This window comes from Macaca fascicularis, chromosome 2 (genome assembly GCF_037993035.2).
Source record: "Macaca fascicularis isolate 582-1 chromosome 2, T2T-MFA8v1.1".
Taxonomy (NCBI): Eukaryota; Metazoa; Chordata; class Mammalia; order Primates; family Cercopithecidae; genus Macaca; species Macaca fascicularis.
In genome coordinates, this window is record NC_088376.1 from 95,601,738 (window position 1) to 95,621,062 (window position 19,325).

The window sequence follows — 19,325 nt, forward strand, 5'->3', positions numbered from 1 at the left end:
CCCCAATTACTAACATAAAATCCTTTTTTTTTTTTTAAACTTTTATTTTAAGTTCAGGGGCACAAGTGCAGGTTTGTTACATAGATACACTGTGTCATGGGGGTTTGTTGTACAGATTGTTTCATCACCCAGTTATTAAGCCCTGGTACACATTAGTTATTTTCCTGATCCTCTTCCTCCCTCAACCCTCCACCCTCCACCCTCCGAAAGGCCCTAGTGTATTTTGTTCCCCTCCATGTGTCCCTGTATTCTCATCATTTGGCTCCCACTTATAAGTGAGAACATGCAGTATTTGGTTTTCTGTTCCTGTGTTAGTTTGCTAAGGATGATGGCCTCCAGCTCCATCCACATCCCTACAAAGGACATGATCTCATTATTTATTATGGCTACAACTGACATAACATCTATCTTGACATTCATTTCATTCATGCAAACTTATCCAGCACTCACACACAGAACAGAGTTGGGCCAAAGAACCTTAGCTTATATCATGTCTCCCTTTTTTTGACTGTGTTAAAGCATTATTTTGCTTTTCTGTTTGTTACCAAATCCTTTATCTTCAATGGTTAATGTTTTGTTTATGTATTTGGTTAAACAGGAAAACTGTGGTATGTCTGTGTGTAATGGTAAAATATATATCCTGGGTGGAAGACGGGAAAATGGAGAAGCCACAGACACTATTCTCTGTTATGATCCTGCAACAAGTATCATCACAGGGGTAGCTGCAATGCCCAGGCCAGTGTCCTATCATGGCTGTGTGACTATTCATAGATACAATGAGAAATGTTTTAAACTCTGAAGCCAGGATACCTCACCGAAGAAGCCACACCAATCCAAGATGGGAGGTTTTAAAAACTCTAGAGTGGGAACTTCACATATCTCCTTTGTGCCATATGCAAAAAGTAGTAAAAATAATAATTTGGTGCCTTTCTCCTCAAAATATCAATCTTTCAAACTGTAATAAAGCCTTTCCTATAACTGAAAAAAAACTTTTTTGTTAAAGGTAATGGGGGTTGTTACTTGGCCTTTGAGGAGTGTACCTTTGTAAGTATTTGTAAGAAGCCTATGTGAATTAGGAAATGTCTGTCTGCAGACCTTTTAGGAACGTGTGAATGGTGTCTTCACTTATTATGTATGTTTATCTGTATGTATATTCCTTATTTTGTCATATATGTAGAGAAAATTGCATGACTTGAGGCATCATTTAGGTTGAAGAAGTTAATGCTTAGAATGCATTCTAGGAGAAAAAATCAGTTTTAAAAACCTTTGTTGTTAACAAAGTATATCCAGATTGATTAATTTTATTGAAGAGTTTTTTTCTGTAATTGATAAAAATGTAATGACAATTCAGGTATCATAAAATACTGAACTATTGTGACTTTATTCTTAGAATTGCTGTCTTACATTAAACATGTTTTTAGGGGGAAATTAGGTAGGAGATAGAAAAATAAGTGCCCCTACAGAGGGGATTAAAATGACAAGTTAATTCCTAAGAGAAAAATGGAATGGCCATTGAAGGAAAAATGACCCACTATGGCTCTCAAAGTTTTTATGCATCATCTCTTCAATCTTCTAAGAAAGTTTCTTTTCTTAACTTGATAAAGCAGTTGAAACCCATTTTGCAATATTGTCTTGTGAAAACCAGAGAGAGACAGCCAGGCACAGTGACTCACACCTGTACTCCCAGCTACTCAGGAGGCTGGGGCAGGAGGATTGCTTGAGCCCAGGAGTTTGAGGCTGCAGTGAGCTATGAACGCACACCACACTCTAGCCTGGGCAACGGGGTGAGACTCTGTCTCAAGAGAAAAGAAAAAGAAAAATAGGGATAGGTTTTCTTCCCTAGCCCAGTAGGGTTTGACCTCATTAGTATGGTGCTTTGGGTGAGGACCTCTTCCTTGATTATCCTAACTTCTAGTGAACAGCTAAAATTCCTGAGAGGCTCTACTGTTACGGTACCTTTAATAGGATAAAGCAGGGACCACCTATCTCAGTGGGTCCATTTTTCTTTTAAAATTAGTTATCTGAAAAAACTTAGCAGTAGTTCCCATCTTTAAGATAAGTCTTTCATTTGGCCCCCATTGTGTAAAATACTAATCAGCATTTTCAAGCTTCAGTAGACAGACTGCTTTTGTCTAGATTTTTCAACTCCACTTTATAAAGCTTATCAGTTTTCAGAGAGGAATGTGAATTTTTTTTCTAATGCAAATAGATGGATATGGCAGGAACTACAGCATAAGTGATTATTGTGATTCCGCGTGGATGGATATAATTTACAACATTTAGGGATGTTCTAGGTAGCCTGCTGTAGGTTAACTTCCAGTCACTGTTGTCTTTCACATTATAATTTGTATATTTCTTGTGACAGAAGGGATGATGCAAATATGTAATTAGAGTGCCACCAGATTTCTGTTAAAACCAAGTTTGAAATAAAAAGCCTGACATTGGTAAGCTACATTGTTTTCTCATCTTAGAATGATACAGAGATTTCAAATAGACATTTTTTAAACTTTAATGCTTAGCTAGAATCTACATTCTGAGGAAAACTCTAAAAAACTTAAAAATTGTTAGGGAATTTTTATTTTTCTTTCTTTTTTTTTTTTTTTTTTTTTGAGACGGAGTCTCGCTCTGTCATCCAGGCTGGAGTGCAGTGGCCGGATTTCAGCTCACTGCAAGCTCCGCCTCCCGGGTTCACGCCATTCTCCTGCCTCAGCCTCCGGAGTAGCTGGGACTACAGGCGCCCGCCACCTCGCCCGGCTAGTTTTTTGTATTTTTTAGTAGAGACGGGGTTTCACCGGGTTAGCCAGGATGGTCTCGATCTCCTGACCTTGTGATCCACCCGTCTCGGCCTCCCAAAGTGCTGGGATTACAGGCTTGAGCCACCGCGCCCGGCCTATTTTTCAAATCATAATTTTAAAATACCATTTTGTGGTAACAGCAATTCAGAAAACAATTTTCTATCATCTTAGTTGAAAGAATGTAGGTACAGTTTGGATACTTGTACTTTAATTTTAGAGTAAACATCTGCATTATACTCTTATAGATAATAGAATTATTTAGATCAGAAATTCTTTACAGTAAATGAGATAATGTGTGAAAAAGTATTTTGTAAATGGGGATTCTACAAATGATAGTTGTTATTTTCATGTGTATTTGTAAGATCATGTCCATTTCATGAATACAGGAGTTCACATAAAAAAAGACTTTCTCAAGATAACTTTGTATTCCAGTATTTTTGTCTATTGTAAAAAGTATTAACTATTTACTTTTATTTTGTTATACATTTATTTTAATATCCATGTGTTTATTATAGTAAATTTGAAATGAAATCCTGAAAAACAGATTTTTTTAAGCACAGACCTCATACCAATATTAATTTTTTCTTTACATAATTTAAAACTACATAAATTAAGTAGTTAAAATTTATATTGAAGGCCACCAAGAACTTACGTTGAATCTTAGAAAATTTAAATAACTATTTTAAAGTTATCCAACTTATATTTTCATTTTTTAATATTTATCTTCCTTTACTAATTCTTGATCAATAATAGCATTAGACTTGATAAAATAAACAAGAATTTTAGAGTAGAATTACTATACCAAAAGGGATATATCAGCCAAATTGGTGTCAGATTGTATTCATTCTCTCATCACCTATCAAAAATCAAAAGATTTTTCTTTTGATAGGTGATGCTCATATAAACCTTTGGTTTGGAATCTATATATGTACATGTGTATGTATGTAGATAGTATGGTTGTATACACACATATATACCAAACACCACAGATTTTAGCAGTGTGCGATGATCAGAAAAAAAGCATATAAAGTAAAAATTAGTTGACCATGCTAAATTCGATTCTGGAAGATTTTTTTATTTGGGCATTTCTACAACTTTTTACATTTGAAAGTACATGATGAGTATTAGTAATGATGACTTGTGAATAATCAGAATCTTTATGACAATTTAGTTTTACAAGGTCAGAAGAGATGAGTTTGCTAAACCCAGCTGTGATACCTCAGTTGGAAAGGGAATTCAAAGGTATGCTTTGTAGAACAGAAAAGTACAGGTTGGTTTGTTTTTAATGAACTTTAATCCTTTTCTGTTTTTCCTCTATGTGAGTCAGCTACAAAAGTGGTCTAATTTTTACAACAGTAGAACCTCCTCCTTTTCTACTGTAATCTTCCCACTGACTTTACTGCACAGGTATGAAATACTAGCGTATTGGATCTTCAGTAACCTTTTTATTTCCTAGATGATTGAAATATAGGTATTTACTCCATTTAAACCAGGTGATAAGATGATGTAAATACTCAGGGAGGGTATTAACTTGTTACTTTTGCTTGTTTGGGGTGTAAAGTGCCATAACTGAATAATCTTCAATTCATGATTCTAGAGTAAGTTTAATTTGGAAAAAGGGGCTTCACACATGGTGGTGGTTGAACATTGATTCTTTTATATTTAAAAAGATGAAAATGTTTTGTGGACTGATACATTTTATCTTAGTGAATATGAATTGTTTATGTATCTCTACTGTCAAATAGCCTTTTTGAAACTCAGGAAAGACAAAGGTTCAATTACACCACTTTTGTCAATAAGCAAACCAGGTATGTTTTGTTTTTGTTTTTGTTTTTGTTTTTTCCTGTTGTCTGGATATGGCAATAGATTTTTTAAATTGCTGTGAGAACCCATATATGAAAAGAGAGGAGTTGAATTGTGTGTGCCTTTTATGTCTTGAGATTTATATGTGGAAAAGACATCTACTTCAAACTGTATTTTCTTTTTTGGGGGGCGGGGGGACGGAGTCTTGCTCTGTCACCCAGGCTGGAGTGCAGTGGTGCGATCTCAGCTGACTGCAACCTCCACCTCCCGGGTTCAAGGGATTCTGCCTCAGCCTCTCGAGTAGCTGAGACTACAGATGCATGCCACCACATCCGGCTAATTTTTTTGTATTTTTAGTAGAGACGGGGTTTAGTAGAGATGGATCACTCCTGACCACGTGATCCGCCCACCTCGGCCTCCCAAAGTGCTGAGATTACAGGCTTGAGCCACCACGCCCGGCCTGTATTTTCAGAGAGAAGGGCTTGGTGTTTAGGTGGTGCCAAGTGGTAAGATAATGGCTCTTCAAGGCTTCCTATGGACTGCCTTTATTTTAGTAAACTCAAGATACCAGTTAACCTCAACAGAGTTTTGGCCTTATTAGAATTTGTTGTGCATCTTATTGAAAACCAGGTTTACATCACCTCACCCCATTATTCTTTTTAGTTAAATAAATTCACCATGCCAAGTAACCAGAATGGAGCGAATTGGTTGATCTTTAAGGCAGTAGGTTTGACTAGCTAGCTATCATTATTGTCACATCTAATGCTAGGCACCAGAAACCATTTGAGCCAGGAGTGTGAATGAATAATTCCAGAGACACTTTAGACATTTTTTAATGTTTTATATGAACGTTTTACATTTGTGTGATTGCCTTAGATATTAAATTTTCCTAGTGCTGAAGGTTATCATCATAAATTTTTTAAAAACAGCAACATTCATAACTTATTTTATATATTGTTCCAAAGAAAAGAATTTGTTTTAATGGTTTCAAAATAACTGCACCTGAATTTGTTTATGTGCCTTAAGTTCTCTAGTGCTATTTCAACGTTTTTTTCAATCTAAATGAAGCTTACCTTAGATAAGGTTCATATTTGTTTCCTATAGAATAAATAAACTTCCCCTTCTTAAATTGTGTAATAAGCACCAACGTGTGGTTGCTTGGCAGAATGAGAATGTTAAGGGAGATTGTTGGATGTTTGGAGTTTCATTATATTTTTTGTTTTTATTTTTTGATACCTAGGTGCTTTTTAAAATATTCAGACAAATATCTATCTTACATTGATTAAACCCGTGTAAATTCATTTGCAGTATCTACATCGAATGTCAAAAAAGTATACTTATTTTTGTTCCATACTTATGTACAATTTTTTCCCTCTTCAGGCTTTTTCATTTAACTTTCTTGAAAAAGCACTTACTCTTCCCTCCCTATCACCCCTCCCCCATGGTTTCTTTATTTAAATTTTTATTAAGAGTTGTTGGAGCTCTAAGACAATACAATTTTAGAGTTGAACAAAAGTATAATCTGCTTTATAACTAGTATAGACCTAAGGTCATTTGCTTTCAATTAGAGGCTCCAGAGTCTTCATAGTGAAAAGAATGCTTTGTATTTCATTGTTCTTAGTTAAGTTGTAGCACGTGAATACTTACATGTGTTGTTTAAATATACTTCTTGCATAGTTTAATTTTTTAAAAGTTGTATCTAATAAAATGTCTTTTAACCATTATTACTTGACTATATGGTTGTATTAAATTTTGTTTACCAAAAATTTGTTGTTCTGTTTTATTTTAAATATATTTAAAGGGTTGTGCAAAAAAGAGATGGAGAAAATACTGGATATATTAATAGATGTGTATATTTACTGGTATGTCCATTAAATAACTGGAAGGATAAATAAGAAACTGAAAACGTTAGTGTGTAAGAGGAAATGAAATGGTGACTGAAGGACAAGTAAAAATGAAACTTTACTGCATACGTGTGTGTATATATATATATATAATTATAAATACGTATAAAATCAATTTCTTAGTCTGAAACACACGAAAGTCTTCCCTATTCAAAAAATAAAAATTTTTTTTTTTTTTTTTTGAGACGGAGTCTTGCTCTGTCACCCAGGCTGGAGTGTAGTGGTGCAGTCGTGGGTCACTGCAACCTCCACCTACCAGGTTCAAGTGATTCTCATGCCTCAGCCTCCTGTAGCTGTAATAGCTGGGACTACAGGTGCGTGTCACCATGCCCGGCTAATTTTTGTATTTTTAGTAGAGACAGGGTTTCATCATGTTGGTCAGGCTGGTCTCAAACTCCTGACCTCGTGATCTGCCCGCCTTGGCCTCCCAAAGTGCTGGGATTACAGGCATGAGCCACTATTCCTGGCCTAAAAATTTTAATTAACACAAGGTGACCCATAACATCTGCAACCAAATGTTCTTACGATTTGGTTCTCACATTGAGTCAAAGAAAATTTTTTTAAAAAGCATAGTTATCCTTTTTTTTTTTTTTTTTTTGAGATAGGGTCTCACTGTGTCATCCACGGGCTGGAGTATGGTGGCACCATCATTGCTAACTGCAGCCTAAACTCTTGGGGTCCCAAGTAGCTGGAATTGCAGGTGTGTGCCACCACGCCTGGCTAATTATTTTTTGTAGAGACAAGGTTATGTTGCCCAGGCTGGTCTCCAACTCCTGGCCTTAAGTGATGCTTCTGCCTCCCAAAGCACTGGGATTACAGACATGAGACACCACATCCAGCCTAGGGTTATTATATATTGCAGAGGCAATGTCTGAATTTGCATTGGCAAAAGTATATTTTTGAAAATACACAAAAACACTATAGAAGCACATAATATGCTTAGATTTTATGCTTAGAGTTTTGCCGTCAAAGTAAAGGCAATTAGGGTTTTCATCTTGTTATTATTATTTTTGAGACAAGTTCTCACTCTGTCACCCAGGCTGGAGTGCCGTGGTGCGATCACGGCTCACTGCAACCTCAACTTGCCAGGCGCAAGCAATCCTCCCACCTCAGCCACACAAGTACTTGGGACTACAGGTGAGCACCGCCATGCCTGGCCTTTACTTTTATTTTGTAGAGATGGGGTCTCGCCATGTTGTCTGAAGCAGACAGATCACCTGGGCTCTGGTGATCTGTCTGCTTCAGCCTCCCAAAGTGGTGGGATTGCAAGTGTGAGCCACTGTGCCCAGCCCCTAGAGTGGTTTTTAATGTTAAAGGTGTTTTCATTTGACTTAATGCCTCTATAGTTATATCTGTAAAATGCACGGGCTTCATCAGACCTGATTCCAACCAGTTCTTTGCTGTAGAGTCATTTACCTCTCTCAGTCTCACTCTTTTGGTTCTAGGAAATGTAGCCATAATACTTATCTTACAGGCTTCTTGTAAGGAGATGAGATTATGTAGTATATACTGAAGGGTGAACATAGTTATCACACACAAGAGCAGCACATAACTTCATGCAGCTGGCTCAGGGCAAAAATGCAATGTGCAAAGGCAGGGAAGGAATTGAAAGAACTAAAAGTATTCATTAGCTCATATTTGAAAAACCTTGGACAATGGATGAATAGGAGCCTCTTGTATTATACTTTAAATTTTCCCTTTTTAAAAAAAATGACCTTGCTGGGTGTGGTGGCTCACGCCTGTATTCCCAGCACTTTGGGAGGCCAAGGCGAGAGGATCATGAGGTCAAGAGATAGAGACCACCCTGGCCAACATGGTGAAACCCCATCTCTACTAAAAATACAAAAATTAGCTGGGCATGGTGGCATGCGCCTGTAATCCCAGTTACTCAGGAGGCTGAGGCAGGAGAATCTCTTGAACCTGGGAGGCGGAGATTGCAGTGAGCCGAGATTGAGTCACAGCATTCCAGCCTGGGTGACAGAGCAAGACTCTGTCTCAAAACAAACAAACAAACAAACAAAAATCACCTACTGTTTTAATGGAATGAGGAGGGAAATGGACTATACCTGTCTTCTGCTTCTCTGCTGTTTACTAACTGATAATGGAGACAGAAGGGATAGTTTCCTCCTAATTATGTTAGGATCTTTTTTTTGAGATAGGATCTCACTATGTCACCCAGATTGAAGTACAGTGGCACAATCATGGCTCATGGCAGCTTCAATTTCCCAGACTCAGGTGATTCTCCCACCTTAGCATCCCTAGTAGCTATAGGACTACAGGCTCATGCTACCACGCCTAGCTAATTTTTAAATTTTTTGTAGAAACGGGCTCTTGCTGTGTTGCCCAGGCTGCTCTCAAACCCCCGACTTAAAGTGAACCTTCTGCCTTGGCCTCGCAAAGTGCTGGGATTACAGGCATGAGCCACAATGCCCAGCTCACATAAATCTCCTATACAAAATATAGATATCAGCATTGTAGAAGGAGTATAAATTAAGAGAAAAATCATATGAGCTTTCCCAGCTATCAGATTATCATATCAATCAATATTAAGATTCTTTCCTTTAAAACAGACTGCCTGCATTTTGGGCCACAAAAACTCAGACTCATTCAATATACAAACTCTGGCTACCCAAATTCTCTGTTTGGTCTTATCTATAACAAATAGAGTACAAAGCAGCAAGGAAAATTCCCTGATAGTTTCTTCTCTCTTTTTTTTTTTCTTTTTTTTATAATGAGAAGAGTTCTTTAGGCACATTTATGATGTAGGGTCCAAGGGAAAACAAAAGGGATTTTAATAGGAGAAAAGGCATACACATTTATTAATGTACACAGGGGAGAATCACAAAGTAATTACCCCACTATGCAATGGGGTAGAGAATGTCATATACCCTTCTTAGGGGAAAGGGAGATAGGAAGTGTGGGTGATTTCAGGGAGGTAGTAAATGATTTTTATTTATTTATTTATTTATTTTGAGACGGAGTCTCTCTCTGTCGCCCAGGCTGGAGTGCAGTGGCACGATCTTGGCTCATTGCAACCTCTGCCTCCCAGGTTCAAGCGATTCTTCTGTCTCAGCCTCCCAAATAGCTGGGACTACAGGCACGCGCCACCATGCCCAGCTAATTTTTATAGAGAGAGGGTCTTAGTAGAGATGGGGTTTCACCATATTTGCCAGGCTGGTCTCGAACTCCTGACCTCGTGATCCACCTGCCTCAGCCTCCCAAAGTGCTGGGATTATAGGTGTGAGCAGTAAATGATTTTTAAGGGAATTAAATGGGTTTGTAGAACTTTGAATGGGCTGGGACAAAACTCTGTTGGGCCTACAGAGTAGACAATAGTTTGTGACAAAAGTCTGTTCAGTGTGTTAACAGACTTCAGTCTTTCTTCCTGCGATATGAGTTCACTTAATGAAAACTCGGGGCCAGGCACGGTGGCTCACGCCTGTAATCCCAGCACTTTGGGAGGCTAAGGCAGGCCTGTTGGCCAGGCCGGTCTCGAACTCGTGACCTGTGGTCCCAGCTACTCGGGAGGTTGAGGGGGAGGATCGCTTGAGTCCAGGAGGGCGAGGTTGCAGTGAGCCATGATTGCACCACTGCATGCCAGCCTGGGCAACAAAGCAAGACCCTACAGTAAAAAAAAATTAAGGCAGGCTGAGCGCGGTGGCTTACCCCTGTAACCCCAGTACTTTGGGAGGTCGAGGTGGGCGGATCACCTGAGGTTGGGAGTTCGAGACCAGCCTGACCAACATGGAAAAACCCCATCTCTACTAAAAACACACAATTAGCTGGGCATGGTGGCGCATGCCTGTAATCCCAGCTACTTGGGAGGCTGAGGCAGGAGAATTGCTTGAACCTGGGAGGTGGAGGTTGCAGTGAGCCGAGATCACGCCAGCCTGGGCGACAGAGTGAGACTCCATCTCAAAAATAATAATAATAATTTAAAAGGGTGGCCAGGCAGAGTGCCTCATACTGTAATCCCAGCACTTTGGGATACCGAGGCGGGAGGATCACCTGAGGTCAGGAGTTGGAGACCGGCCCAGCCAACATGGTGAAGCCCCGTCTCTACTAAAGGTACAAAAATTAGCGGGATATCACTTGAGCCCGGGAGGCAGAGATTGCAGTCAGCTGAGATCATGCCACTGCACTCCAGCCTAGGCAACAGAGCAAGACTCTGTCTCAAAGAAACAGAAGAAAACAAAACAAAAAAGTAAAAAAGGCACTCCAACCTGAAGACCTAATCACCACACAGAGGCCCCAACTGCAAATACTGTCACATTGGGGATTAAGTTTCAACACAGAAATTTTGGAGGGCACAAACAGTCAGTATATAGCATAGGAGAAGCACATTGCATGGCTCTTTTGGGTTATGATAGGGTCCATCTACAAGGGTGGGATATGGTTTTGTCAAAATCTTTTTTTTTTTTTTGAGACGGAGTCTCGCTCTGTCGCCCAGGCTGGAGTACGGTGGGGCGATCTCGGCTCACTGCAAGCTCCGCCTCCCGGGTTCGCGCCATTCTCCTGCCTCAGCCTCCTGAGTAGCTGGGACTACAGGCGCCCGCCACCTCGCCCGGCTAGTTTTTTTTGTATTTTCTTAGTAGAGACGGGGTTTCGCCGTGTTTGCCAGGATGGTCTCGATCTCCTGACCTTGTGATCCGCCCGTCTCCGCCTCCCAAAGTGCTGGGATTACAGGCTTGAGCCACCGCGCCCGGCTCCTTGTCAAAATCTTAATAGGGCAACCGGACATTTGATTTCTCATTTGGGCCTAGTTGGGCACAATCATTTATTTTTAACAGCCTGATTGTAATTCCTAGGCACTCACTTTTTTTTTTTTTTTTTTTTTTTTTTTTTTTTTGTTGAGACAGAGTCTGGCTTTGTCGCCCAGACTGGAGTGCAGTGGCCGAATCTCAGCTCACTGCAAGCTCCGCCTCCCGGGTTCACGCCATTCTCCTGCCTCAGCCTCCCGAGTAGCTGGGACTACAGACGCCCGCCACCTCACCCGGCTAGGTTTTTGTATTTTTTAGTAGAGACGGGGTTTCACCGTGTTAGCCAGGATGGTCTCGATCTCCTGACCTTGTGATCCGCCCGTCTCGGCCTCCCAAAGTGCTGGGATTACAGGCTTGAGCCACCGCGCCCGGCCCAGACACTCACTTTGAACAGTTTTTTGTTTGTTTTTGTTTTTGAGATGGACTCTCGCTCTGTTGCCCATGTTCCCCATGTTCGAGTGCAATGGCATGATCTCAGCTCATTGCAACCTCTGCCTCCCAGGTTCAAGTGATTCTCCTGCCTCAGCCTCCTGAGTAGCTGAGATTACAGGCGCCCACCACCATGCCCGGGTAATTTTTGTATTTTTAGTAGAGACAGGGTTTCTTTTCTTTTTTTTTTTTTTTGAGACAGAGTCTCCCTCTGTTGCCCAGACTGGAGTGCAATGGTGCAATCTCAGCTCACTTCATCCTCCGCCTCCCAGGTTCAAGCAATTCTTCTGCCTCAGCCTCCCAAGAAACTGGGATAACAGGTGCCCACCACTACGCCCAGCTAATTTTTGTATTTTTAGTAGAAACAGGGTTTCACCATGTTGGCCAGGCTGGTCTCGAACTCCTGACGTCGTGATTCGCCGACCTCGGCCTCCCAAAATTCTGGGATTACAGGCGTGAGCCACCGCCCCTGGCCGAGACAGGGTTTCACCCCGTGTTGGCCAGGCTGGTCTCGAACTCCTGACCTCGTGATCTGCCCACCTTGGCCTCCCAAAATGTTGGATTACAGGCGTGAGCCACGAGCCCAGCAAACAGTTTTATTGGGGGTATTAAGAAGTGGAGTTCTCATTTTACAAGTCTAATTAGTATCTGCATTCATGTGGGGGTATTTCATCACTTTAAGCATCCCGGGGGGTCCCATTCCTGTTAAACTTAGAAAGGGAGGTTGGTCTTCCCAGAAAGGAGGCTGGGATACTGGGTACCTCTGGGTCAGAGTCTAGCAACAATTTTCCATCTGAGCCAGCCTCCCCCTCCCACTGTCAGGCAGAGCTTTGGATCCACCATCCTTCTCCAGCTTTCCTAGTTCGTCTGATGCCCTCTTCCCCCCACGTTGAGCCCCTCAATCTGTTGGGCAGCAGATCTCAGCAGGAGGACTCCCAGCCACTGAGCTTCTTTTCCAGGGTCAGCGTCAGCATTCCTGGAACCTTCTGGACTAAATTTAATAACCGTTAATTTTCTGCTGGACGCAGGTGGCTCAAGCCTGTAATCCTAGCACTTTGGAAGGCCGAGGCAGACAGATCGCCTGAGGTCAGGAGTTTGGGACCAGCCTGGCTAACATGTTGAAACCCCGTCTCTACTAAAAAGACAAAAATTAGCTGGGCGTGGTGATGCACGTCTGTGATCCCAGCTATTTGGGAGGCTGAGGCATGAGAATTGCTTGAACCCAGATGGCAGAGGTTGCAGTGAGCTGAGATCATGTCACTGTACTTTAGCCTGGGCGACAGAGCGAGACTCTGTCTCAAAATAAAAAAAAAAAAAAAGAAAGAAAACAGTTACTTTCCTCTCATGAGTATTACATTTAACATTCACCCTCCCCACCCCACTCTCACAGTTTACTAACAGACTGGTGAGCAATCGGAACCACCCATTCTCCTTTCCCAGTTAAGAGTCTACAAGAGAAGCTGGGCACAATGGCAAGGACCTATAGTCTCAGCTACTCACCAGGCTGAGACGTGGAGGATCTCTTGGGCTCAGGAGTTCGATTGTAGCCTGGGTTACATGGCAAGAGCCCTGTCTCTAAAAAAAAAAAAAAAAAAAAAAAAGTCTGTGAGACAAGAATCATTCGGGTGTGGTGGCTCATGCCTGTAACCCCAATACTTTGGGAGGTCGAGGCAGGAGGACTGCTTGAGGCCAGGAGTTCGAGACCAGTCCTGGCAATCAATCCTAGCTACTCGGGAGGCTGAGGCGGGAGCATTGCTTGAGTCCAGGATGTCAAGGCTGCCTTGAGCACCGATCACAGCAGGGCTGAAACTTTTTTCCCCAGGTTGGAAACCAAGTTTAAGCATACTGTCAACATCTTCCCCACCTCAGTCTACAGAGATGACCTTATCTAAATAAAACTATCTAAAATAAAAAGTTATTTAACATTGCTTTTGCCTTGCCTCTGGGTCATTTCAATCTCATATACTTGGGAATGATTGATTACCTCAGAAATATGATTGTATTGGAAGCACAGAAACATATTTAAGAGTTTTTCATACATATTTATTAATGTTTTTACCGATTTTAATCTGACCAGGTATTACACAAACAGAAGTTTCACAAATAAATTATATATTAATTATTATATGAAGAAGTTTTTTTTGTTTGTTCGTTTTGGGGATTTTTTTTTTTTTTTTTTTTTGATACAGGGTCTCTCTCTGTTGCCCAGGCTGGAGCGCAGTACAGTATTGGAAATTCAGCTCACTGCAGCCTCAACCTCCCGGGTACAAGTGATTTCCCCACCTCAGCATCCTGAGTAGCTGGAACTACTGGCACACACTGCCACACCCAACTAATTTTTGTATTTTTTGTAAAGATAGGGTTTTGCCATGTTGCCCAGGCTGGTCTCAAACTCCTGGACTCAAGCAATTCACCCACCTCAGCCTCCCAAAGTGCTGGGATTACAGGCATGCACCGCTGCTGCCTGGCCAATACTTTTTTTTTTTTTTTTTTTTTTTTAAAGATATAGGGTCTGTCACTATATTGCCCAGGCTGGCCTGGAACTCCCGGGCTCAAGCGATCTTCCTGCCCCAGCCTCCCAAGTAACTGGGACTACATGCACACACCACCACTCCCAGCTGAAGTTAGACATCTTAATTGAGTATTTTTCATTTACTACTTGGCATGGGTATAGAAACATAATTCTCTCGTATGAGAAAACAGCAGTGTGAGTAAAACAAACTCACGCTCAGACTGGGATGGAGGAAGGTGTTAGGAAAACACTAGGGCTTGGTATGGGACCTTTGCCCTGAAGGTAATGGGGCTTCTCTAAATAGGATTGCAGCTTTCCAGCTGCTTCCTGATATGGCTGCTAAACTCTCAGGCCCTGGGGGCAGACTGCCTGGGTCTACAACCCAGCTCCACTCTTAGCTGTCTGACACAGCTAAATTACTCAACCTTTTCATGCTTCATTTTTCTCTTATTTAAAGTAGGAATGATAATAATAAAGTTGTTACAAAGATTAAATGTGTGAAGTGCTTGGAGCACTGCCTGGTAAGTAGTGTTATTAATAGCTAATATTCAATTATAACAATGTATGGGCTGGGCGCGGTGGCTCATGCCTGTAATCTCAGCACTTCCGGAGACCGAGGTGGGCGAATCACCTGAGGTCAGGAGTTCGAGACCAGCCTGGCCAACATGGCGAAACCCCGTCTCTACTAAAAATACAAAAATTAGCCAGGTGTGGTGGCATGCGCCTGTAATCCCAGGTTCTCGAGATGCTGAGGCAGGAGAATTGCTTGAACCTGGGAGACAGAGGTTGTGGTGAGCTGAGATTGTGCCACTGCACTCCAGCCTGGGTTACAGAGCAAGACTTTGTCCCCCCAAAAATAATAGTAAAATAAAAAATAACAATGTATGGCCAGGTTATCACAGTTTCTGATTTTCCATAGAAGCAGAAATTCAGGGTATTATGTGAAATTTGTCTGCCGGGCGCGGTGGCTCAAGCCTGTAATCCCAGCACTTTGGGAGGCCGAGACGGGCGGATCACAAGGTCAGGAGATCGAGACCATCCTGGCTAACCTGGTGAAACCCCGTCTCTACTAAAAAATACAAAAAAATAACTAGCCGGGCGAGGTGGCGGGCGCCTGTAGTCCCAGCTACTCCGGAGGCTGAGGCAGGAGAATGGCGTAAACCCGGGAGGCGGAACTTGCAGTGAGCTGAGATCCGGCCACTGCACTCCAGCCTGGGCGACACAGCGAGACTCCGTCTCAAAAAAAAAAAAAGAAATTTGTCAATGTTTGAAATGTTGGCTCATTAAAAAAAAAAATGTGACATCTGTAGGCTATGACTATGCAAACTCTCTGAACTCTCTCATGGCAACCTCACCAGTATTCATTAACTACCTGTTGACAACAGTACATTGACAGTGCCACCCATCAGGTCTCTTCTGAGCCCCAAAGCCTTATGTACAGATTTAATATCTTCAGGGCCAGGTGCGGTGGCTCATGCCTGTAATCCCAGCACTTTGGGAGGCCAAGGTGGGTGGATCACCTGAGGTCAGGAGTTCGAGACCAGCCTGGCTAACATGGTAAAACCACGTCTCTACTAAAAATATGAAAATTAGCCAGGTGTTGGTAGTACACGTCTGTAATCCCAGCTACTTGGGAGGCTGAGGCATGAGAATCACTTGAACCTGGGAGGCAGAGGTTGCAGTGAGCCAAGATCGCACCACTGCATTCCAGCCTGGGCGACAGAGCAAGACTCCGTCTCAAAAAAAAAGGTCTTTGAGTGGATGCCTCGAACTTAAAATGTCCCAAAGGGAATTCTTGATTCTCCCACCCCCAACATTCAAATCTGTTTTTCCTTCAGTCTCCCTCCTTTCAGGAAATGACACCATCATCCACCATCTGCCACTGCTGGAAACCTGTGAGCCAACCCCAGTTCTCCCTCTGAACCTTCTCCCTCCAGGCCCACCTCCAGTGGCTGTGCAGGTGAGTGCTGCCTAAGGGAGCCTGGCTAGCCAGGAGCCTAAAACCAGCCTCTAACCACTTGCCAAGCTCCAGAGCAGAGCTGAGTCTGCCTGGAGGAAAAGGCAGTTTACCTAAGAGGCCATTTTGACTTCTCAGAGGCCAGTCCCCTTTCCTTCTCTCCCCAGTCTCCTCCCAGTTCATCATCGTCAAGTCTTCTGGTATTTTCTCCATAGTTCTTGTATCTATCCTCTTCCCACCATCTCCACTGCCAGGGTAAGCCACTAAACCACCCTCTTTTTTTTTTTTTTGAGATGGAGTTTCGCTTTTAATGCCCAGACTGGAGTGCAATGGCTCACTACAACCTCTGCCTCCTGGGCTCAAGCGATTCTCCTCTTGGCCTCAAGCGATTCTCCTGTCTCAGCCTCCCGAGTAACTGGGGTTACAAGCCACCACGCCCAGCTACTTTTTTTGTATTTTTAGTAGAAATGGGGTTTCACCATATTGTTCAGGCTGGTCTCGAATTCTTGACCTCAGGTGATCTGCCCACCTCAGTCTCCCAAAATGCTGGGATTACAAGTGTGAGCCACCACGCCCAGTGCCACCCTCATTCCCTCATTTTTTGCTTGGACGACTGACATTGCTTTCCAACTGTCTCATTGCTTCTATGTTCACACACCTCTTCAGTCATTCCCCATCTATTCACTGGGGCAAGTGATTTTTTTTTTTTTTTTTTTTTTTTGAGACGGAGTCTTGCTCAGTCACCCAGGCTGGAGAGCAGTGGCATGATCTTGGCTCACTGCAACCTTCGCCTGCCAGGTCAAGCCTCCGGAGTAGCTGGGATTACAGACGTGTGTCAGCATGCCCAGCTAATTTTTGTATTTCTTTTTAGTAGAGATGGGGTTTCACGGTGTTGGCCAGGCTGGTCTCGAACTCCCGACTTCAGGTGATCTGCCTGCCTTGGCCTCCCAAAATGCTGGGATTACAGGCATGAGCCACCACACCTGGCCACAAGTGATGTTTTTGAAAGGGCAAATAGGCTGGGCGCGGTGTCTCATGCCTGTAATCCCAGCACTTTGGGAGGCCGAGGCGGGCAGATCATGAGGTCAGGAGATCGAGACCACTCCGGCTGACATGGTGAAACCCCGTCTCTACTAAAAATACAAAAAATTAGCCGGGCATAGTGGCACACACCTGTAGTCCCAGCTACTTGGGAGGCTGAGGCAGGAAAATCACTGGAACCCAGGAGGCGGAGGTGGCAGTGAGCCGTGATCATGCCACTGCACTCCAGCCTGGGGAATAGAGCGAGACTCAGTCTCAAAAGAAAAAGAAAAAAGTTTCATTTTGGTGAATATTTGGGTAAACAGTTCAAAGTTTCAGTTTTATCAGAACTTTACCCTTCTCCCCCTTGACTTCCCAAGGTGGCCTACAGGATACAGGGGAAGCCTCAGGGCAGCATGGGAGGGGAGATCTGTGTGCAGGATTGTGAGCTGTAGCCTGAGTTTTCACTGGCCTCTGCTGCTATGTCTCTGGTGACTTCCAGTCTCCACTGCCCTGTGGGCATCAGCTGCTGAGGTGGTTGGCTGGCAAGCTCATGACCTGTTGCTTTAGCATCTTCACAGAGTTTGATGTCTCATCTTTCATCCCCACTCTACCATCCCTGCTCTTCTCACCAGCTGACTTAGGAGTGCTTCAGCTCCACTGGTATCTTCAGTACTGCCCATCCTTGGGGTCTTAGCTACATTCTGTGGCCATTCCCTGGCCATCAGCCTACCACAAGGCCTTTGCTTTAGGAAACCTGCCCCTTGGCACAGTGCCTATTGGTCTGTCCGTGGCTCGTAACCATGCTACTTTCTTTTTTTTTTTTTTTTTTTTTTGAGACGGAGTCTTGCTCTGTCGCCCGGGCTGGAGTGCAGTGGCCGGATCTCAGCTCACTGCAAGTTCCGCCTCCCGGGTTTACGCCATTCTCCTGCCTCAGCCTCCTGAGTAGCTGGGACTACAGGCGCCCGCCACCTCGCCCGGCTAGTTATTAGTAGAGACGGGGTTTCACCGTGTTAGCCAGAATGGTCTCGATCTCCCGACCTCGTGATCCGCCCGTCTCGGCCTCCCAAAGTGCTGGGATTACAGGCTTGAGCCACCGCGCCCGGCAACCATGCTACTTTCTGCATGCCAGGCAGGGAGCAACAAGAGAACTCTGGAATTCTGACATACCTACTGTGCAAACTGCAGTGCCCCAGCAGCACTATTGCAGACTCCTCCCAATGCCATGGCCTGCTCCCGAGCCCTGCTGTGTGAGCCTTCTCACAGAATTGGACAGCCTTCCAAGCTAGACCAGGGGAGGTCAACTTCTAGCTTCCTCAGCACTTACCTGGGTATTTCTATGCTTCCCACCTGAGTGTTAAACCCCAAGAGTAGGGGAACACCAACACACTCATCCTGATCTCTGACCTCACCCCCTTCTCCATGAAATTTATGTTTATCTCCCCAGTTCCTATTATCTCTTGAGTCTTAGCTTAAGGTTCAAGGAAGCCTTTCTTAATTGTTTTTTGTTTGTTTGTTTGTTTGTTTTGAGACGGAGTCTTGCTCTGTCGCCCAGGCTGGAGTGCAGTGGCCAGATCTCAGCTCACTGCAAGCTCCGCCCCCCGGGTTTACGCCATTCTCCTGCCTCAGCCTCCCGAATAGCTGGGACTACAGGCGCCCGCCACCTCACCCGGCTAATTTTTGTATTTTTTAGTAGAGACGGGGTTTCACCATGTTAGCCAGGATAGTCTTGATCTCCTGACCTCGCGATCCGCCCGTCTCGGCCTCCCAAAGTGCTGGGATCACAGGCTTGAGCCACCGCGCCGGGCCCTGTTTATTTGTTTTTGAGATGGAGTTTCACTTTTGTTGCCCATGCTGGAGTGCAATGGTTCACTGCAACCTCCACCTCCCGAGTTGTGATTCTCCTGCCTCAGCTTCCCAAGTAGTTAGGATTACAGGCATGTGCAACCATGCCCGGCTAATTTTTGTATTTTTAGTAGAGATGGCGTTTCACCATGTTGGCCAGGTTGGTCTTGAACTGCTGACCTTAGGTGATCTGCCCGCCTCAGCCTCCCAAAGTGCTGGGATTACAGGCGTGAGCCACCACGCCCATCCAGGAGGATCTCTCGAGCCTGGAAGTGTGAGACTAGCTGTGGTGATAGTGAG

The 19,325-nt window shown here is 43.5% G+C and overlaps 1 protein-coding gene across 11 annotated transcripts in view; it reads left to right on the top strand.

Moving 5' to 3' along the window:
- Positions 1 to 7,658, top strand: part of KLHL24 (kelch like family member 24) — a 53,837-nt gene extending 46,179 nt beyond the window's left edge. For 9 of the 11 annotated variants that reach the window (XM_065540269.1, XM_065540270.1, XM_074031493.1 and 6 more), the window contains one exon: positions 599 to 6,364. In XM_065540269.1, coding sequence (XP_065396341.1) covers positions 599 to 799 — 201 coding nt within the window. In that variant the 3' untranslated portion in view covers positions 800 to 6,364. Of the gene's footprint in view, positions 1 to 598; positions 6,365 to 7,541 lie in introns of those variants that run through there. The other 2 variants (XM_045386550.2, XM_074031494.1) reach the window with 1 other exon arrangement.
- Positions 7,659 to 19,325: the final 11,667 nt, after the last annotated feature.